The following is a 22,311-nucleotide window of genomic DNA, read 5'->3' on the forward strand; positions in this document are numbered from 1 at the left end:
TTTTAGAGACTGAGTGTATCATTCTAGGTTGCTTTTTTTTCATTTTAATCTACTGAGTGAAAGATATAATCTACTATGGATCTGACATGAACAGTGTATAAAATAGTACAAGAAACGTGTTTTCTGTATAAAATCTTGGTTTGGTATCATAGAATTTAAAAAAAAGAGATCCTATACTTTGGGCTTCCCTAGTGGCTCAGATGATAAAGAATCTGCCTGCAATACAGGAGACCTGGGTCCTTTGCTTTAGCTCCAAAGAAGGGAAATTGTAGTATATATGACATTTTATCATATCATCATGAAACATTTTGCCTCTACCCATAGCACCTCACATTAAGTAACAACAAAAGAAATCCCTGTGTCTGTGTTTTGCTAAGTCACTTCAGTCATGTCCGACTCTGTGTGACCCAATAGACGGCAGCCCACCAGGCTCCCCTGTCCCTGGGATTCTCCAGGCAAGAACACTGGAGTGGGTTGCCATTGCCTTCTCCAATGCATGAAAGTGAAAAATGAAAGGGAAGTCGCTCAGTCTTGTCCGACTCTTATCGACCCCATGGACTGCAGCCCACCAGGCTCCTCCGTCCATGGGATTTTCCAGGCAAGAGTACTGGAGTGGGGTGCCATTGCCTTCTCCCGTGTTCTATCACACTAAAAGTCCTTAGGCTTTAAGTATCACGTGGACTCAAAAGAAAAGTAGGTTAACAAGTGAACACGGAGCCTGGAAACCAAGCCAAGATAAAGGAAGACCAGAGTGACTCTGTCAGAAGCTGACAGTCTAAGAATATTCAACACAATATTTTCCAAACAAGAGGAAAAAGAATGATACTAGAAACTGCAGGTTAGTAAGATGCATTCAGGCAGTCATTCATTTAAAAAATGGTTACTAGACCTCTATGCTGTATCAGTTGATATTTGGGGCATGAAGACTATGCCTCTGAACACAGACGGACCCTGGTCCCGTCTCCTGAGTCATGGAGCTTACAAACTCGAGGGGGAAAGAGACTCAAAGTGGATGCTAGTACAAAGAATGATTGCAAAATAAACTGCAGTCATCCTGGACAAACATGTATGTGTGTGCACTCATCAGGCTTTTTCAATAATGTATAAAGTATTCCCTGATATTTGTTTTTCTCCTTTAGTGCAAATGTATATAGCCTGTCTTTTTAGAAGTATCACAGACTTTAGAACAATAAATAATAATTATGGTCTGTTAATCTCCCTTTTCCCCCCAGGGAAAACAAAACTATTAGTGGAAAAGCAGTATAGTAACTGAAGAGCATATGGGCTTCCCTGGTGGCTCTGGCGGTAAAGAATCTGCCAGCCAATGCGGGAAATGCAAATTCAATCCCTGGATTGGAAAAATCCCCTGGAGAAGAACATGGCAACCTACTCCAGTATTCTTGCCTGGGAAATCCCTTGGACAGAGGGACCTGGGGGGCTACAGTCCATGGGGTCACAAAGAGTCGGACAGGACTGAGCAACTGAACAACATGTTCAATAATATAGACATTCGTGTAGTGGCTAAAAATGAAACTAGACAGACTGGAATCTGGATTTTTAAAGTGCTTTTCCATAGGCTTACTAAACAAGGCGTATTAAACAAGCTGGGCATGCGTGCTAAGTCACTTCAGTTGTGTCTGTCTCTTTGTGACCCCATGGACTGTAGTCCACCAGGTTCCTCCATGGGAGTTCCCAGGCAAGAATACTGGAGTGAGTTGCCATTTCCTTCTCCAGGGGATCTTCCCAACAAAGGGATCGAACCCCACAACTCATGTCTCCTGCATTGGCAGGGAAGTTCTTTATACCACTTAGCTCCATCTGCGGAACCCTCTAAATTAGCTAAAGAAAAGTGAAAGTGAAGTGCTCAGTCCTGTCCTACTCTTTGCGACCCCATGGACTGTAGCCTCCAAACTCCACCGTCCATGGGATTTTCCAGACAAGAATACTGGTGTGGGTTGCCATTTCCTTCTCTAGATCTTCCCAACCCAGGGATTGAACCCGGGTCTTCGGCATTGTAGGCAGACACTACCATCTGAGCCATCAGGGAAGTCCTAAGACTAAGGCAAGTTAACCCAGGAAAGCAAACCTAGGCCCTAACGGGCGAGGCCTTCAGCAAACACCCTCAGAGGACCAGGCGCTAGCCTCCGCCACCAATCCGTCTGCTCTCTCGGGCCCGGGGAAGGGAGATACACGCGAGGCTCAGCCTCCGCCCACGATCCAGCTGCTGCACAGGCCGGGTCATCTCCCGGAGTTCTGAGTCACCGCCGGAAGCCTGGCCCGAACTCAAAGCGGACGTGAAGCATCCGAGCTGGAAGAGCCGCCGCCGCCGCCGCAGCAGGAATCTCCCAGGTACCCGGTCTCCGGGGCTCCCGAGCCCTCCGGATCCCCTGGCGGCTGCCTCCAGCCTGGCGCTCCAGCGGAGAGTTGTAGGGACGGCGGGAGGCCGGAGGCAACGCGGGTCAGAACAGGGAGGTGGAGAGGACCAGGGGAAGGCCCGCGGGGGTGTCCGGGCAGGAGAGCCGCGGGGCTGGGGTCGCCCCGGTCCCCGCCGCACCCGCGGGATCCCGGCCCGCTTCCGTGGGGCCTCAAGGGTGAGTGTCCAAGGACCGGACTCGGAGGCCCGAGGTCCGGAGGGCAGACCGCCCTGGGTCACAGGGTGGTCCCCGCAGTGGGGGCGACCCGGGCCTGCAGACTCCACTGCGCTGCGATTTGCCGGCAGGGAGGGCGCGGCCGGGAGCCCCGCCGCGGCTGCGGTTCCCGGAGGAGCACTGGCGGGAGCTCTCGCCGGGGGAGGAGGGGGTGAAGGGTGAGAGGGGGGAGGGAAGCCTGTAAGCTCTTTCATTCCTATACTGAGTTTCCATTAATAGTTTTGTTTTCCCGGGGCAAAAACGGTTAATAGACCATGATTATTATCAATTGTTCTAAAGTCTGTGATACTTCTAACAAGGTGGGGGAGGAGGGGAGGAGGGGTGGGGGCTGGGGCTAGGGGAGGGGGAGTGGGCGGGGGACGAGGGGTGGGGCGGGGCGCAGCGGGAGGTCTGTGGCGCCCACCGCAGCCTCGCCTGGAAAACTCCTGGTGAGCGAAACCTCCAGTGAGCTCAGGGAGGTGCCGGGCCCCCAGCTTATTGGATGTAACCAGCCCCTCTCCCCTCCCCTCCTCCACATTCTTCTCTGTGTTCCTCCTCCCGTGTGTCCCTCCCATCTTTATTTCTGTATTTCTTCCTCTTTTTTTTTTTTCTTTAACATCTGTTCATCTGTTCTTATTCATGGGCTCCTTTCTCTGTGTTCTGCTGCGTTTAGTCGCTCAGTCATGTCCGACTCCTTGCGACCCCACGGGGTCTACCCCGCCAGGCTCCCCTATTCATGGGATTCTCCAGGCAGGAATGCTGGAGGGGTTGCCTTGCCCTCCCTCCAGGGGATCTTCCCGACCCTGGCCTCCCATATTGCAGGCGGATTCTTTACCAGCTGAGCCACCAGGGAAGCCCTCTCTCGCACGTGAAACAAACAGCTTCCTCCCCGTCTCCCCGTCCTCAGCAGTCACTGTGTGGATTGCACACGCCCCCGATACCCCCAGCTCCCTGGTTCCTGCTCCCACGAACTCTGCTGAGGGATTTGAGGTCTGAACTGCCACCCCCCCCCTTCCTCTCCTCCTCCATCCTCCCCACTTCCCTGGTCCCTCACTCATGTCCAGTTCTCCCAGGACATCAGGATTGCTTGGTCCCAGTCCTTTGGCTTTTCCTCTCACTACCTGCGAAAAGTGGAAATTCCCCAGAACAAAGTGGATTTTTTTCTTTGTTTTGTTTTGTTTTGTTTTGTTTCTCTTAGGCCTCCACCTGTACATTCTAATTCCACCCATTTACCTAGAGGTTCCTGGAATGTGGATGCAGACTAAGGGCTGTCAATCTCCTGCTCTAGAGCTTCCTCTCCTCTTAAGTCCCCTCCCTTTGTTGACAAACACCCTCGGGCTGTCTTTGTTACCGGAGCCCTTGAAATGGAATGTTCCACTCATCTCAAATGGAATGTAGCACCTTCCCCATTCCAAGCTGACTTGTATGACTTCCTGTGGTTGGTGTCCCACCCTTTGGATGGATTAGCTAAGAGCCTCTGCCTGGGACTCTGTCCTCCTCCTTATCCTCAGGTGATCAGCCCCTCAGCCTGGCAGTTCCATCTTCCACTCACTCTCTAGTTTAGACGTTTCCTCTGTGCTGGGTAGTCGCCAGTCAGTGGCAGGGGTCTCCAGTTTTTTTTGTTTTTTTTTTTTTTTTTCTACACCAAACCATGAGCCACAGTCTTTTTCTAAAACTCATATAAAGCCTTTGTTTGAAAACAGTGCCTGGCTTCCTAGATCATAGCTCAAGTCCCAAACTCTCAACCTGGTGTATGGGGCGCCCCCTTCCTGTCTCAGGCACTGTGCCTCCGGTAGGAAGCTGCAGTCACCTGCTCCCTGGGCCCCACTCGGACCACGCGCTTCCTGTGCATTCTGTGCACCGCCGGCCCTGACACTGCCTTCCCGAGCTCCTGCCAGTCTTTAAGAACCAACTTACTGTTCCCCTTCTCCTGGGCTTCTGAAGAGATTTCTTTCTGCTTCACTGTTGGCTTCCTTAGCACTTTGTTGTTTATCCTGGTACAGAGTACAAGGCCAGCTTGAAACCAGGCATTTATGCATGTGTATCTCCCCAAGGGTGGGAGCTCCCAGTTGTTGCAGAAACCAAGCACCTCACTCGGAGAGTTGGAGAACTCAGGCTTATTACGCCGGTGGACCCAGAGGACTGAGGACACTCCAAGCTCTGAGCCTCAAACAAGGGATTACAGAGTTTTTATAGATAGACTATAGTGGGCAACACTAGCTGTTAATAGGCTGGTTTTAACTAAGGGGTTACATTTGAGCGGGGACAGCAGTCAAGATAGGGAGGCGAATGCCTGACCTTTACAGGGACAGGCAGGATTAAGCAAGTCTGCAGAGGCCGGACAGCTGAAAAGAGCAGGAGGAGGATGACTGAGATAAGCTCCAGTTCTTAGTATTGTTAGTCCCCACTTTCTGAGACTACGTGACCTGCGTGATCCAGACTTTGCAAGGAGCAAGCTGAGTTACAGAGGCAGAAGGAGCAGGAAGTTACATAAAATTTTAACTTTTCCTCTTCATAGTCAGGAATTATGACCTTTGTTTTTTTTTTTAATCCTCCAAAATCTTATGAGGAAAGTTCAACATAAACGCTTTTTGGACAAATTCAGTTTTGTATGTATGTATGGGTTGGATATATGTATGCCTGGATAGCTCAGTTGGTAGAGCATCAGACTTTTAATCTGAGGGGCCAGGGTTCATGACCCTGTTTGGGCGTCTCTGTTTTTTGTGACCTTGTGGCGCAATGGTAGCGCCTCTGACTCCAGAATTTTGGGCTTCCCTGGTGGCTCATATGGTAAAGAATCTGTCTGCAATGCCAGAGACCCAGGTTCAATCCCTGGGTGAGGAAGATCCCCTGGAGAAGGGAAAGGCTACCCACTCCAGTATTCTGGCCTGAAGAATTCCAGGGACTGTTTAGTCCATGGGCTCCAAAGGAGTCGGACACGACTGAGCAACTTTCACTTCACTTCATGGGTTGGAGGTGGGCGGTGGAGCAGGGAGGTGACAGGCATTCTGCCCCACGAGGAAATGATGCTGAATGGAGTCAGTCCTCAACGCTATCAGAGGTTCTGCTTCCACAGAACCCACAAGAGATTGCAAATATTTGAAAAAAAAAAATTCCAGGAAGTTCCCAAAAGCAAAACTTGAAGTTGCACCCTCTGGCAACTATTTACATAGCATTTTACATTGTGTGAGGGATTATAAATATTCTAGAGATTATTGAAAGTAGATGAGAGAATGTGTGTAGTTTATATGCAAATACTACACCATTTCATAGAAGGGACTTAAGTGTCTTTGGATTTTGGTATCCAGGGGGCTTGTGGAACCAGCCCCTCATGGATATTGAGAGATATCTCCTTGGAAGCAGAAGGCTTGCTTTTGTGGCTGAATCTGCTAGTTTCTTCTGAGACCTAAGGACAGTATTTAACTGTCCTGACATTGTTCACCTGTAAAAGGAAAACAAGTTTAATGCCAATCCATTTGATTGGCTGGAAGTAAAATCTTTTCGCTGGTGTGAGCTGGGACACATCTGAGAGGTGCACTTGTGTGTGAGTGTGTGCAAGGGTGTTTCAGTGCTTGGGGGACATGATGATGGAAAATACTCAGCCGCTGACTAACACCCTGATGTTGAAAAGGAATGGACATGAGGAGATGAGAGGAAGAAAGGGGAAATGTAGAGGAAACCCGAAATAGACGTTTACAATTAAAAGCAGTTGAAATGTAAAGAGGAAATTAATGTGATATTCCAGTTCATTCCTTTGCCTATGCAGATTGGACAACTACATACTCACAGACACACACAGACACATATGCAGACTCACTCACCAGCATAAGCTTATGCCAGCCTCACCCTGGCTCCTATGACACAAAGAATGTTGCTCACCATCCAGTTCTACGAGGATCAGGTATTTAGCTGCTGCAGTCACTGGCTGCCAGTGCACCCTGAACAAAATTCAGAATGAAAAACAGGATAAGCCACTCTGTACTTTGGGAAAACAGGCTCCTTAGGGATTTCACTGGGAAAAAAATTAATAAGCCGAGATTCTTGCATCTTCCCCTACATCACAAAGCACTAAAAACACTAGCTGTGCCCTCTGGTCCTCGTGACTAGCAGTGACCTTTTACAGAGCTGAATGGCTGACTGCAGGCATTCTGTGTGCTTTTCTGCCTGCCTCCTCGGAAATATGTCAGAGACCTTATCTCCCTTACTATAGCCTTCAGTGAGATCCTGAGTAAAACTTAACTCACAACTTAATGTCATGTTGTGCATTTTTCTGTTTTAGTCCACAGTCCAAAGCTTCTATGCTCCTGTAAAATCCAATCCAAATTTATTCCTGTCTTTCATCTCCAGGTACCCAACTCTCTCCTTCTTTGAGTCTCTTTGGTGCCATTTTCTGATAGGTGCAGTGCTATCAAGTTTCAATATCCCTCTTGGCTTCCCTGGTGGGTCAGCCAGTAAAGAACCCGCCTGCAATGCGGGAGACCTCGGTTCAATCCCTGGGTCGGGAAGATCTCCTGGAGAAGGGAATGGCTACCCTCTCCAGTATTCTTGTCTGGAGAATTCCATGGACAGAGGAGCTTGGTGGGTACAGTCCATGGGGTCACAAAGAGTCTGACATGACTGAGTGAATAACAGTTTCCTGCCTCCTAGGTTTTTATTTTCTGACCAGAAGTGGCGAGGAGGCAGGCTGGGTCCTGCTCTGTTTTGAGACTCAAACTCTGGCAGCCCTCGTGTTGGAACCTAGCAGCTGAAGAGTCTGGAGAGACTTACTGAAGTGAGGGCAGAATAAAACAACATTTTGTCCCTCTATTAAGTGTATTAACTATAGAGCACTGTTGTATTTTCTTGGATGACGTTTTAATACTTTTTTTCCTGCCAAACTTTTAAGGAATCTGTACTGGATGGGATTGTTTTATACTTACCAGGTGAATGCCACACTTCCCCCCCCCCCCCCCACCATGCTTTTGTTTCTTTTAAGCCAGAGACATCTTCTCTTGAAAAAATTTCTTAGAAGCTTCAAAGGAACCATTCAACAGTGAGGAGGCTCTGGTTGAAATGTTGCCCTTCGCCCCACCCCCTTCACTTTCCCCTTCTGTCTGACCCCCTCCAAAGCTTGATGAGATTCACTTTCAAGACGGCTTCAGGAAACCCGGTCAGTCCACCAGGAGACTGAAAGGTGCTTATAAAAATAAACAAAGATGTGATGACCCTTATCTTTAGGTAGAGCTTCCAGTACTTTTGGTTTTGCTTGTTTGCTAGTTTTTCAAACTGAAACATATTGTTCTTGCATCACCTTAAAATTTTTGAGTTAAAAAGATACATATACATTTTTAAAAAGGATCACATAATAGATGAGCTTATAGGATCATGGGATTATGGGTGATGATTTGTCCTTTTATTTTTTCAAAGTGCTCTCAACTGTAAGAGCAAAGAGACTCAGGGAAACTGAGATGAGTTGATGAGTTTTATTAATTTACTGACTAGGAGTCCAGGTTTAGAGAAGGTTTAATAGAAATAAATGCACATTTTATAATTTTTTCTAAAATTATAATTATAAGCTGCAAAAACTTATCACAACTGGCGGCAAGGTGCCTGCTGACGTTTTTCTCGCCCTGTCCCATGGAGACCATCTTCCTTGATGATTATATTTTAAAGGGTTGGCTTCTAGGGGCTTGAGAAAGAGTGTCTGGGGTTGTAAAATAAGAAAGAGGCTTTTCAAAATGTTTAGCTGCCAAGAAGCAGAGAAAAAACTTACGATGACCAACTGCCTAAAGTAAGTTCTTTAAGGAAAGGGAGGTCAGGGATCAGAAGCAGGAAGAAACTTGTCTGCAGTTTAGTTAAGCTGGGGGAAGGTCAAGGCTGGATCTATAATCAGTGCCTGATTCAATCTGTCCACCTGATGACTTGAGATCTGGGCTTCGTATCCCATCTGCATTCCCAGGGGGCCCATTTCACAGCTCTCAGTCCAATTTCAACAACACCAGTGGAAAATGGTATGTATATATATATATATATGTATATATATATATATTTATTTTAGTCCCTCGGATTTAAAGTCCTTTTTGTGTTTTTCTAGGAACTTGCATTTTAGGGCAGGCTGTCCCAAACCAACCCCACAAATCTGTTGAAATCCATCCAGCTGTTTTCTTTTTCTAAAAATTTTGACTGCACCCCATGGCATATGGACCTTAGATCTGAGACCAGGGACCAAACGCACACCCCTTGTATTGGAAGATGGAGTCTTAACCACTGGACCACCAGGAAAGTCTGTTTCTGCCTGTTTTCATGTGACATAATATGGGATTGGAATTAGGATGGAGGGGAGGAGGCCTTTTCAAAGCCCATGAACTGAGCAAGATGATTAACTCAATCCTCTGTGCCTGTGGTTAAAACCAACAGAGAAACAACAATAACAACAGAGTTTGGGGATTGGGGGCAAAGAAAAAACATGTTTACAAATAGTTTTAATGAGGGAAAAAGTGCTCTAATGATGAATAAAAAGGAACAGAATACTACAATTGTAGGGATATTATATGCAACTATGCCAAAGCCTTTGTGCAGACCACAACAAACTCTGAAAAATTCTTAAAGAGATGGGAATACCAGACCACCTGACCTGCCTCTTTAGAAATTTTTATGCAGGTCAGGAATATCAATGACCTCAGAGGGAGAAATATCAATGACCTCAGATACGCAGATGACACCATCCTTACGTCAGAAAGCGAAGAAGAACTAAACAGCCTCTTGAAAGTGAAAGAGGAGAGTGAAAAAGCTGGCTTAAAACTCAACATTCAGAAAGCTAAGATCATGGCATCTGGTCCCATCACGTAATGGAAAATAAATGGGAAACAATGGAAACAGTGGCAGACTTCATTTTTGGGGGCTCCAAAATCACTATAGATGGTGACTGCAACCATGAAATCAAAAGATGCTTGCTCCTTGGAAGAAAAGCTATGACCAACCTAGACAGCATATTAACAAGCAGAGATTACTTTGCCAACAAAGGGCCATCTAGTGAAAGCTATGGTTTTTCCAGTAGTCATGTATGGATGTGAGAATTGGACTATAAAGAAAGCTGAGCACAGAAGAATTGATGCTTTTGAACTGTGATGTTGGAGAAGACCCTTGAGAGTCCCTTGGACTGCAAGGAGATCTAACCAGTCCATCCTATGGGAAATCAGTCCTGAATATTCATTGGAAGGACTGATGCTGAAGCTGAAACTCCAATACTCTGGCCACCTGATGCAAAGAACTGACTCATTGGAAAAGACCCTGATGCTGGAAAAGATTGAAGGAAGGAGGAGAAGGGGCCGACAGAGGATGAGATGGTTGGATGGCATCACCTACTCTATGAACATGAGTTTGAATAAAGTCTGGGGATTGGTGATGGACAGGGAAGCCTGGTGTGCTGCAGTCCATGGGGTCTCAAAGAATTGGACAAGACTGAGCAACTGAACTGAACTATATATGCAACTATGTAAGAAGATGTATGACATTTTTATTTATAGAAAATGGTTAATAACTCATAGAACGTTGCTTATAGATTATGCCAGAGACACAAAACTGAGGGAGACGATCAGTAATAGGGGGTTTATCTTACACTTCTGGAGGTCAAAGGTCTATAAGAGGTTGGCAGAGCTACTTTTTTTCTCTGGAGGCTCTAGGGCAGAGTCCAGTTCCTTGCATATTGCAGCTCCTAGAGGCTGCCTGCGTTCTTTGGTTTCTGACCCCAAGTCATCCTGATCTTTGCTTCCATCCTCATATCTCCTTTTCAACCTCTGACCCGCCTGCTTTGTTTATTTATCTTTTTAATATTGACTTATTTGGCTGTGCTGAGTCTTAGTTTGGGCACTTGGGATCTTGTTCTCTGACTTGGGATTGAACCTGAACCCCCTGCATTGGGAGCACAGAGCTTAACCACTGGACCACCAGGGAGGTCCCTTGCGGTCCTCTTATAAGAAGCCTGTGATTACACTGAGCTCACCCGGTGATCGAGGTGACGCTCTCCATCACAAGATCCTTAATTCAGACTCAAGCACAGGTTTCTGGGATTCGACACGCATGTTTGAAGGTGCAACTACTTTGCTGACCACACCCAGTGTCCACAGATGGGGCACGAATGAGCAGGTGACTAGTGGAGGGTGTGGCTGACGTGCCTGTTTGGCTTTTGATATAGACCTCCACCGATGGATGCTCTCTGTGAAGCAAATGGCACTTTTGCCATCAACTTATTAAAAATGTTGGGTGAAGAGGACCACTCGCAAAATGTGTTCTTCTCTCCGCTGAGCGTCTCCTCCGTCCTGACCATGGTCTTAATGGGGGCCAAGGGGAACACGGCGGCCCAGATGTCCCAGGTATGTGGGCTTCCTCCGCTTTCACAGGGCTGCGCTGTTCCTGCCTCACACCCCCTGATGGACCCCAGTGAGGCTGGGAGGGACACTGGAGGGATGGAAAGAATACAGACCTGAAAGTGGAAAGAATTGTGTGAGAGACATCTCCTGCTAGTGTTCATGGGAGACATTGAGTGTTCTTTGCTGCATCTTTGATGAGCAAGGGAAACTACAATTCTGTTCCACAAAAAAGCCAAGAATTTCAACTTTGTTCAATTTTAAACTTTTGCTAATGTTATATTTCAAATGGAAATGCAACTGTGTAAGTGAAATTCTTGTTTAATGCGTTGTTTTTAATATAAGGTTATGCATAAGTGGAAAAAGTGCGGCACAAATGGGGACTTCTGGAATTTTTAAGATATAATCTATCTATCTATATATTAGATTATAATATATATATAATATATAGAGAGAGCTCAGCCATATATATATATGTATATGTAATCAGTCAATGAATATGTAATCTGATTGACCTGACATGCTTTATATATGACCTTAGCTATCAATGAAGTGGGCTTTCCAGGTGGCTCATTGGGTAAAGAATCAGCCTGCCAAGTCTGGAGATGTAGGAGACGGGGTTCAATCCCTGGGTCAGGAAGATCCCCTGGGGAAGGAAAGGCAACCCACTCCAATGTTCTTGCCTCGGGAATCCCATGGACAAGGGAGCCTGGTGGGCTAGAGTCCATGGGGTGGTAAAGAGTCGGACACGACTGAAGTGACTGAGAACACACGCATGCCCCATGGAGGTGGTGGCTATTGCTTTAGGGAAGTAGACTCCCTGGTGAAAGTGTCCCCGGAAACTGCCATATACGCATCATATTTCCATATCAGGGTGCACCGACCCTCCTCAGAATCAGTCCCCAGCCACAGTTGAGTCCCTGGTGGCTGTTTCTTTCAGCTCCCTGGAGGAGGGCGGCTTAGGGCTGGTGTTGTTGGGAGGTAAGGGAACAGCCTTAATTCTCTCTCTGATTTGACATTTAAATCCCATCTAGACTGGAGGACTTCTATCGAATTCCCAATGAAACATTCCCATGTCTATTTCTGCTCATTCTTGTATCCTAGAGGTCATTCCATATCCCTGTTTCAGTCTCCGTCCTGAGCGCTGCCTTCCTGGCATAGATAAACCTGCTAGAGCAGGGCTGTCCACCTGGGGGCGATCCGTGGGACATTTGACAAGGTCTGGACTGTGTTGGTTGTCATCCCTGAGAGGTGATGCTGACATCTAGTGGACAGAGGCCAGAAATGCAGCTAAATATTCTTGCATATGTAGGACAGCCTCACAGCAAACTGGTGGTGGTAGTTTAGTTGCTAAGTCAGGTCCAACTCTTGAGACCCCATGGACTCTAGCCCACCTTGGGATTTCTGTCCATGGGATTTCCCAGGCAAGAATACTGGAGTGGGCTGCCATTTCCTGCTCCAGGGGATCTTCCCAACCCAGGGATCAAACCCACCTCTCCTAGGTCTTCTGCATTAGCAGGCGTATTCTTTACTGCTGAGCCCCCAGGTTTGTGGCCCCAAAAGTCTATATTTCCAGGTTGAGAAACTCTGTGCTATATGGTCAAACCAAACTCCTTTTAAAATAGGATCCTTTGTTATTTTAGGGCTTCCCTGATGGCTCAGAGTTTAAAGCGTCTGCCTCCAATGTGGGAGACCCGGGTTCAATCCCTGGGTCGGGAAGATCCCCTGGAGAAGGAAATGGCAATCCACTCCAGTATTCTTGCCTGGAGAATCCCATGGACGGAGAAGCCTAGTAGGTTACAGTCCACGGGGTTGCAAAGAGTCGGACACAAATAAGCGACTTCACCTTACCTTTTGTTATTTTCAGCGCAGAAATTTGTTTGGGAAGAGCTCTTTGAGGGAGAAAATGGCATGTTAAAAGTCAGTGTTCTTGTCTTCTATCACCAGGCACTTTGTCTGAATGAAAGTGGAGATGTGCACCGAGGTTTCCAGTCACTCCTCAGGGAAGTCAGCAAGTCTGGCCCGCAGTGCCTGCTCAGAACTGCCAACAGACTCTTTGGGGAAAAGACGTGTGATTTCCTGTCAGTAAGTAGTGCTCCCACATCGATGAAGAAAGACACTGAAAATAAAACAGAAATTATGGAAGAGCAGAAATAAAGTATAGTTGAGCTGCCTTAAAAATGTGCTTAGAATTATACTTCTGTATTTGAGAATTTTATGATTGCTTCTGAACTGTGTCCTTTAAAAAATGACTGTTTCTGATATATCATACTCCCAGATGAATTTGTCCATCTTCCTGCACCCGTACCTGCCTTTCCCCCACCCCCATCTCAATGACCACAACCCCTAACCCTTGTCTCATCTTTACTGGGCACTTTCTGTGGAGCTGACCATGCAAAGTCTCTTAAATTTGTCCCCTCTTCTGAATCACCATCGTCATTGCCTGTGTCCAGGTTCTCACACCTTCTACACTGTTATTTTAATTGTTTTCTAACTGATCTCTCTAAGTCCAGCCTGGTCCTTGCACACCACTGATAGAATTCAATTCAGTTCAGTTGCTCAGTTGTGGCCGACGCTTTGCGACCCCATGGACTGCAGCACACCAGGTCTCCCTGTCCATTACCAACTCCCAGAGTTTACTCAAACTCATGTCCATTGAGTCAGTGATGCTATCCTACCATCTCATCCTCTGTCAGCCCCTTCTCCTGCCACCTTCTATCTTTCCCAGAATCAGGGTCTTTTCTAATGAGTCAGTTCTTCGCATCAGGTGGCCAAAGTATTGGAGTTTCAGCTTCAGCATCAGTCAGTCCAATGAATATTCAGGACTGATCTCCTTTAGGATGGACTGGTTGGGTCTCCTTGCAGTCCAAGGGACTCTCAAGAGTCTTCTCCAACACCACAGTTCAAAAGCATCAATTCTTCGGTGCTCAGCTTTCTTTATAGTCCAATTCTCACATCCACACATGACTACTGGAAAAACCATGGCTTTTATTAGATGGACCTTTGTTGGTAAATGATAGAATAGTCTTTCTAAAATTAAAATCTGTTCCTAAAAAATAAGATTTTGAATCTGAGTATTTCCTATTTACTGCAGTGTGTAATTCCAAAGGTCCTTAGTCCAGTAAGAGTCTACCATTCAATAAGTGAGATCCAAAAAATTGTGCTCTACAATAAACAGAAAGATGTTATTTTAAGATTAATGAAATGATCAAGGTAAGTCTGGCCATCTTAGCAGTCAGCAGTTCCAAGGATTATTATGTAAGACTCAAATATAACTCTGTCCTGGCTGCTGTTGGTTGCTACCCAGTGCGGACTGCCTGCTGTGGGGTTCAGTATCCTTGAAGATGATTCTGAGTCCTTCAGCTAGTTAGATTTTCTGGGATAAGTACTTGTGATTCCAGGAATCTCCTGGTTAATGGAAGTTCATTTTTGAATATCAGCCAGATTTCTGAATATTGTAATTGGGGAATATTGAGGACACAGAGGATCATTCTCCACTTTTCATGGTCGCTTGGGTTCTTCTTCTCTCTGCATCTTCTTTCCTCTGTAGAAACTAAAATGTTTGAGGACAGGAGATGGGCGGAGGATGGGAGCCAATTGCCAGGCACATTATATCAGAAAACAAGTTTTCGTGAGGTGAGTTACCTGTGGATTTTAACGTGTTGCATGTAATGCCTTTCCTGATTTGACCCCAACTTACATTTCATGGCTTATCCCTTCCTATTTTTTCCCCTAATTCCCTACACACACACACACACACACACACACACACACTCACACAATGATTCCACTCCTGGAAGACCTGAAAGATTTTTTGATAGTCTAGTTCAAGCCTTCCAGTCATTACATAACGATGTTTTGGACAGTCTGGTCTGTTCTGGTCATACAGAAATGAGTAAAACATGGTTAGACCACGTAGTGGAGGAGATAAAAATCAAACAGCAGGTCAACATGGAGTTTAAGGGTTTGACAGGGAAGTTCGCAGGCTGTTTGTGCATAGCTGCCGCTGTCCATATTCCCAAAACATCTTGCAGCTCTCTATGTATATATATTCCTCTCTCCGCAGACTGTGAGCCACCTCAGGTCCAAAGTCTTGTCTTTACCCTGGTGTGCCGCACCTGGCATAGTGCCAGTGGTCTGTACATTTTGATTAATTGCACAAATGAGTTTTAAAGTACAGAGTGCCCTGTACAAGCATTTATGGCAGAAACATGTTAAGAAGAAAATGTTTTCACACTTTTAGGAAATTTTGCCCAGTAGAATATGGCCACACTTGGTATTCTGCATTTGTAGGCTTTTAAAGAATCCTGCCAGAAGTTCTATCAGGCTGACCTGGAGGAGTTGTCCTTTGCTGAAGACACTGAAGAAAGCAGGAAACACATAAACGACTGGGTGATGGAGAAGACGGAAGGTGAGTGGTTTTCATTTCGGGAGAGGTGGTGTTATAAGGGAGACAAAGCCAAGACTGCCCAGATGTGACCTCCTTGGTGTGACCACTCTGACGCTGTTTCCAGTAGCCTGTGTGTATGTTTGCTGGGTTTTGAAGCAGGTAATGCCATTCTGACATGGACTGTAGCCTTCCAGGCTCCTCTGTCCATGGGATTCTCCAGGCAAGCATACTGGAGCGAGTAGCCATTCCCTTCTCCAGGGGAATCTTCCCAGCCCAGGGATTGAACCTGGATCTCCTGCATTGCGGGCAGATTCTTTATTGTCTGAGCCATCAGGGAAGCCCCAATGCCAGTCTGATATTTTTCTTGGCCTTATGAAGTGGTGATTTCTGAAAAATGCTTAAACCTAGTGTTAGTCTCTGCTTCAGGCTGGTTGTTTAAAGACAAACACTACACTGCATGTGTGCCCCACATGAAACACCATCCCCCTGAGTCCTCAGGCAGCCAGAACGGCAGAATTCCAGCCTTTTTTCAATATCGAGAGAGACAACTTTTGTAAAAGAAATGTTTATTCTCCCCCAATAGCAGTAACTTTCTCTCATATTCTTTACAGGTAAGATATCAGAGATACTAGGGGCTGGGACAGTCGGTCCTCTGACTAAGCTCGTCCTGGTGGATGCCATCTATTTCAAAGGCAAGTGGAATGAGCAATTCGACAGAAAGCACACAAGGGGAATGCCCTTTAAGACTAACCAGGTAGGAAAACATTTTGCAGACATATTGCTACTTTCTGAAGATTGTGAAGGAATGGAAAAAATAATTTATTTTACCCTTTCTTGATTCTTAATTTATTTCTGAATGAATTGCATGTCCCCTGTATATTTCTTATTGGAATGGGAAAGAGAAATACCAAAATAATTGTTATATTGATCTTTTTCCTTGGTCAAATTGATCTGTCTCTGGTTGTTATTTGGATTGAAAGAAAATTTCTTCTAAGCCTTGGAGTTACTTTTGTATTATCCTATCACTGAGTGTATTTAGACTTTTTCTCGCAATTGTCAATGACAACTATGATTATTTATTGCCTTAGAATTCATGCTGTACAATTCAGAATGCAAGAAAAAAAAAGTGTTAGCAAATAAATGTTCAGGACAGCTTTGTTTTTACTTATTTTTGGATATTTTTTTAAAAAATAAAAAATTTTACATATTTAAGATGTACAGGATGAGGATTTGAGATACACAGTGAAATGATTACTGCAGTGAAGCTAATTAAAATATCTTTTGCTCACATAGTTGCCATGTATTTTCTTGATGACAGCACCTGAAATCTAACCTCTTTGCAAATATCCAGTGTTCCGTATTATTATATTATTATTATATTAATTATATTATTATTAATCCATGATTAACTATAGTCATCATGCTATGTGTTTGATTTTTAGACTTCTATGCCTAACTTCAAAAAACTTTTCTCCATTCACTTTTGAATATGATAATGGCTGAGGTCAATAACTCTCAGCTTGGAATTTGACCTCTATCCACTTGATAATAGCATATTGCACAAAAATTTACATGCCCAGAATACATTTGTTGCAGTCTTTAAAAATGGTGGACTCTGGACATCTCATCAAGGCTTTTTCTCCAAGAAAAGCAAGGCCATAGCGCCAATTATATAATTGAGCAACTTTTCAGAGTAAAAGTGTAACTCCCTCTGGCTTATATACCTTTTCTAAATAAATCTTCCAGTGTAAAGACTTGAATATTAGTTCATTTTCCTCTTAACTTTGAGAAATAATTTTTTAATTAAAAGGTCCCTGTGAGTGCTACTCTACTTATCTTTTAAAAAGAGAAAAAAAGCATAATTTCTTCTGAGAATAATATAGAGAGTTTTATATCTCTATTCATCAATTTTTTCTCTCCCACATGGTAGTACTTGATCTGCTGGGACAATGGAATGTTATTACTCAACACTACTATGTACTAATGAAGATTTTGCATCAATCAGCATAAATGCACAGAAATAATAATTATATGTACCTATATGTTATGTTCCGTGGGCTTCCCTGGTAAAAAATCCACCTGCAATGCAGGAGACTTGGGACTGACCTCTGGGTCAGGAATATCTCTTGGAGAAGGAAATGGTAACCCACTCTAGTATTCTTGCCTGGAGAATCCCATGGACAGAGGAGCCTGGTGGGCTACAGTCCATGGGGTTGTAAAGAGTCAGACATGACTTAGTGACTGAATGACCTCAAGGGTTCTGTGAATTAGACATACCAGTTCTTAGTACCCTGTTCTCATATTTCAGTGATTTGATTTTAGTTTCATATTTTTATCAGGAGAAGAAGACAGTACAGATGATGTTCAAGCAAGCCAAGTTTAAAATGGGGCACGTGGAGGAGGTGCCTGCCCAGGTCCTGGAGCTGCCCTACGTGGGGGCCGAGCTGAGCATGCTCATCCTTCTGCCTGATGAGAACACGGATCTTGCTGTGGTAAGCCCTTGATGCTGAGTCTGAGTGACTATGGATCCAGCCTGCGCATGTTTTTTTTAAAACTTTTTATTCTGTATTGGGATATAGCTGATTAACAATGGTTTAATAATTTCAGGTGAACAGTGAAGGGACTCAGCCATATATGTATATATATGATTGCATCTATTCTCCCCCAACCACCCCTCCCATCCAGCTGCCACGTACCATTGTGCAGAATTCCCTGTGCTCTACATTAGGTCCTTGCTGGCTATCCGTTTTACATGTTAGCAGTGTTTACATGTCCACCCCAATCTCCCTAACTATCTCTTCCCCCAGTCTTTCCCTGTGGCAATCCTAAGTAGTCCGAGCTCATTTTTAAATGTGCATCCACTGGATTGCATTTGAGGCATTTCCAGTTTAGGGTTGTGCTAAGTGAGTAAGTGAGTGATAGTCACTCAGTTGTGTCCAACTCTTCGCTGGACTGTAGCCTGCCTGGCTCCTCTGTCTGTGAAATTCTCCAGGCAAGAATACTGGAGTGGGTTGCCATTTCTTTCTCCAGAGGGTTGTTCTAAGGAGTGCTAAATGAACACCACTGCATGAGTTTTGGCAAACATGCGTGTGCATTTCCATTGAGTGTACACCTAGGAGTGCAATTGCTGGAATAAACAAATTCTGATGAAGCCTAGAAGAAGAGAGTTCCACAAATCAGAACATTATTATTCATTCTGAAGGGAAGGGCTAGTTGAGAGCCCAGTAATTATTAAACAAAATAGTAGGAAAAAGATAAAGATGGCTCTGAGCAGTGTTCCTCAAACATTAATGTGCATATTAATCTAATGGGATCCTGTTAAAATGCAGATTCTGATGTAGGGGGATTATGGCCTGAGATTTTGCATTTCTGACAAGTTTCCAAGTGATACAGACGCTGTTGGTCATAAACCCAATTTTGAGGAGCAAGAGTCTAAAGTACAGGTGAGGAATTTTTCTTAGGAGGAAAAGGACATTTTCCTATGACGGGAAAAGAGAGTTCAGGTTGGGGGAAAGTAAATTTATAAGGTGGGAGGTGCAGGAGTGACAGCATGCTGGTTATCTGGCTCCTGAGGTGTCGGGGAAGCCCTCATTTATAATGTTTGCTGATTTCTGTGGTGTAAATACCTGCATCACAGCCAAGTTTAGGCTCCCAAGGGTTTAACAGTTGACTTTTGCAGAAGATGCAAGCTAGCTCCAGCACACCAGTGCATGCCGGCCCGCCCCTGTGAGGATAGGGCCTGCCTGATTTCCTTGGCTTCTCTATTGAATCAGGAACCTCCTGGCATAAGGCAAGGAAGAGATCTGTCATGGCAACTTTAAGAAAATGAGATGCAGACATAGAGAAGAGACCTGTGGACACAGCGGGGGTAGGAGAGGGTGGGTTGAACTGAGAGAGTATCATGGAAACATGCACATTTCCACAGGTAAAGTAGCTAAAGTAGGTAGCCACTGGGAATTTGCTCTATGATGCAGGGAGCTCAAACCAGTGCTCTGTGACAACCTACAGGGTTGGGACAGGGTGGGAGATGGGAGGGAGGTTCAATAGGGAGGGACATATATATATATATACACACACACGTATGGCTGATTCATGTTGAATGGCAAAAACCAGTGCTACATTATAAGGCAATTATCCTCCAGTTAAAAATAAACTAATAAAAAATAAATGATATTTATATAATATGAGGTATTAATCATTGCTACAATGGCAATTATATTTCAATATATAAATGTATGACACTAACATGTACATGTCAAACTTACACAGTGTTTTATATCACATATATTTCAATTTTTTCTAAAGCTCCCCACTCCCCCCAAAAAAGAAAATTAGGAGAGTTTAGGAACAGAACTGACATCCAAACATCTGCCACTGGAGAGGAGCTCTCACTTGGACTTCTGCTGGTGGGGGGAAGATGCTCCTCTGTGTATTTTCCTTGTTAATAAATGAGAATGAAGGCTGGATCTGGGAAGGTTCGAAGCTACCCCCAGAACAGGCAGAGGGCAAGCAAGGATGCCAGAAGCAACAGTCCTGTGGAATTTCCCATCCTGCCCTCCTCCCCCAGAATCACAGAGTTCTCCCTTTTTCATTCAGCCAAGTTTTGAGTCATGCTTTTTTCTCTTTGGTCAACAGTTTCTCAAACTCACGGTACTGTATTGCATTTGATGTTGTTCATTTACTAAGTCATGTATAACTCTTGCAGCCCCAGGAACTGCATCATGCCAGGCTTCCCTGTCCTTCATTATCTCCCTGAGTTTGCTAAAATTCATGTCCATTGAGTTAGTGATGCCATCCAACCATCTCATCCTCTGTAGCCCCCTTATCCTCTTGCCCTCAATTTTTCCCTTCATTAGGGTCTTTGCAATGAGTCAGCTCTTCCAATCAGGTGGCCAAAGTATTGGAGCTTCCACTTCAGCATCAGTCCTGCCAATGAATAGTCAGGGTCAATTTCCTCTAGGATTGACTGGTTTGATCTCCTTGCAGTCCAAGGGACTCTCTAGAGTCTTCTCCAACACCACAGTTCAAAAGTGTCAGTTCTTTGGCACTTAGCCTTCTTATTGGTCCAACTCTCACATTCATACATGACTACTGGGAAAGCCATAGCTTTGACTATACATAGTTTGCTGGCAAAGTGACGTCTCTGCTTTTAAAAACACTGTCTAGGTTGGTCATAGCTCTTCTTCCAAGGAGCAAGCGTCTTAATTCCGTGATTGTAGTCACTGTCCACATTGATTTTGGAGCCCAGAAAAATGAAATCTGACACTGTTTCCACTTCTATTTGCCATGAAATGATAAGACTGGATGCCATGATCTTAGTTTTTGAATGCTGAGTTTTAAGCCAGCTTTTTCACTCTCCTTTTTCACCTTCATCAAGAGGCTCTTTAATTCCTCTTCACTCTCTGCCATTAAAGTGGTATCATCTACATAAATACAATAAATTGGTTATGAGAATTTCCTAAACTAAAAAAACAACTTGACATTAATTTGGTCCAGATAGTTCAAAATAAAACCCCATCTTTGTCTCAAGTGTTTCCTACTGTTGCTTTCTTGTATCCATAAAACAGGGAAAATGAAAGAAATAGAGGGAAAATCTTGGTGTGTTTATAAGAGGAAATATCCTGTAGATTATCCTGGAACAGAACTCAGTATCAAGTCACAGGTCATGAGGGGGAGGGGTTAATGAGCCAATAGGTGGGTGGGTACCAGGCTATTATCATCTAGCTTTTAAGACTTAACTCTTCATTATTTCAGGTGGAAAAAGCACTTACATATGAGAAGTTCAGAACCTGGACGAGTCCAGAAAAGCTGACTGAGGAGAAAGTTCAAGTTTTTCTTCCCAGATTAAAGCTGGAGGCGAGTTATGACTTGGAAGCTTTTCTTCGAAGTTTAGGAATGACTGATGCTTTTGAGGAAGCCAAGGCAGACTTTTCCGGAATGTCAGCTAAGAAGAACGTGCCCATGTCCAAGGTTGCACACAAGTGCTTCGTGGAGGTCAACGAGGAGGGCACAGAGGCAGCCGGGGCCACTGCCGTGGTCAGGAACTCCCGGTGCTGCAGAATGGAACCGAAATTTTGTGCAGACCACCCTTTCCTCTTCTTCATCAGGCACCGGGAAACCAACAGCATTTTGTTCTGTGGCAGGTTCTCTTCTCCGTAGGAGGTGCAATTGCTGTACTTCTCTCTTCTCGCTTCTCACACTCTGCCTTACTCCAAATTCCGGTGGCCAGATTGATGCAGTGGTTTGACTGCTGAAATAAAATGTGGTTATGGTTAACAGATCTTCCCCTCATAGAGATGTTGAGAGGATTTAATGGGTTGATAAAGAGCCTGGGGGCTTCTCTGGTGGTGCCGATGGTAAAGAATCCACCTACAATGCAGGAGACCCAGGTTTGATCCCTGGATGGGAAAGATCCCCTGGAGAAGGGAATGGGAATCCACTCCAGTATTCTTGCCTGGACAATTCCATGGACAGAGGAGCCTGGTGGGTTACAGTCTCTGGGGTCACAAAGAATCAGACACTACTGTGACTGACACTTATATACTTTTATAGTAGCGTATGATATCATTATTGGACAAGAGTTAATTGCATTTTTATGCACCTAAGAAACAACAGTTAGAAAATGTAATTACTTTTGCACTAAAAATATAATGTTCTCAGGAATAATGATTAACAAAAGCTAAGTAAGACTGTTAGATGCTAAAAATTATAAAGTGCTATTGACAGCCATTAAAGATGACCAAAATAAATGGACATATTTCATATCAAGAATGACCTTGAGTTAAAAAAATTGTCAGTTCTCCTCCACTTGTCCTATAGATGTAATTCTAATCCAAATTCCAGCCATGTTTCTATGGAACTTGACAAGTTTATTTTAAAAGGTATATGAGTAAGCAAAAGGTCAAAAAGATATAACACACTGTAAAGAAAAAAATCAAGTTGAAGAGCT

The 22,311-nt window shown here is 44.6% G+C and overlaps 1 protein-coding gene and 1 non-coding gene across 3 annotated transcripts; both read left to right on the plus strand.

Moving 5' to 3' along the window:
* Positions 1 to 2,244: 2,244 nt before the first annotated feature.
* On the plus strand, positions 2,245 to 21,653 carry LOC120880915 (serpin B8). Of its 2 annotated transcripts, XM_040264334.1 has the most exons (8): positions 2,245 to 2,349; positions 10,801 to 10,978; positions 12,920 to 13,057; positions 14,523 to 14,608; positions 15,266 to 15,383; positions 15,974 to 16,116; positions 17,702 to 17,854; positions 21,117 to 21,653. In XM_040264334.1, exons 4-8 carry the CDS (start codon positions 14,531 to 14,533, stop codon positions 21,519 to 21,521), a joined length of 897 nt encoding a protein of 298 aa, XP_040120268.1. In that variant the 5' UTR covers positions 2,245 to 2,349; positions 10,801 to 10,978; positions 12,920 to 13,057; positions 14,523 to 14,530; the 3' UTR covers positions 21,522 to 21,653. The 2 variants fall into 2 exon arrangements, with proteins under 2 accessions (XP_040120268.1, XP_040120267.1); XM_040264333.1 differs by lacking the exon at positions 14,523 to 14,608 and having other exon boundaries at positions 2,246 to 2,349.
* On the plus strand, positions 5,266 to 5,338 carry TRNAK-UUU. Its single transcript has one exon. It is a non-coding gene; the product is annotated as a tRNA-Lys (tRNA).
* Positions 21,654 to 22,311: the final 658 nt, after the last annotated feature.

Source organism: Oryx dammah, unplaced genomic scaffold, assembly GCF_014754425.2.
Source record: "Oryx dammah isolate SB20612 unplaced genomic scaffold, SCBI_Odam_1.1 HiC_scaffold_22, whole genome shotgun sequence".
Classification (NCBI taxonomy): Eukaryota; Metazoa; Chordata; class Mammalia; order Artiodactyla; family Bovidae; genus Oryx; species Oryx dammah.

What these genes read in the sequence shown, in the direction of transcription:
- LOC120880915 (XM_040264333.1), top strand. Translation starts at nt 10,811, where the DNA reads ATGGATGCTCTCTGTGAAGCAAATGGCACTTTTGCCATCAACTTATTA. An exon ending in AGACGTGTGATTTCCTGTCA is followed by an intron (nt 13,058 to 15,265) that starts GTAAGTAGTGCT and finishes CTGCATTTGTAG; the next exon opens with GCTTTTAAAGAATCCTGCCA. An exon ending in TGCCCTTTAAGACTAACCAG is followed by an intron (nt 16,117 to 17,701) that starts GTAGGAAAACAT and finishes TATTTTTATCAG; the next exon opens with GAGAAGAAGACAGTACAGAT.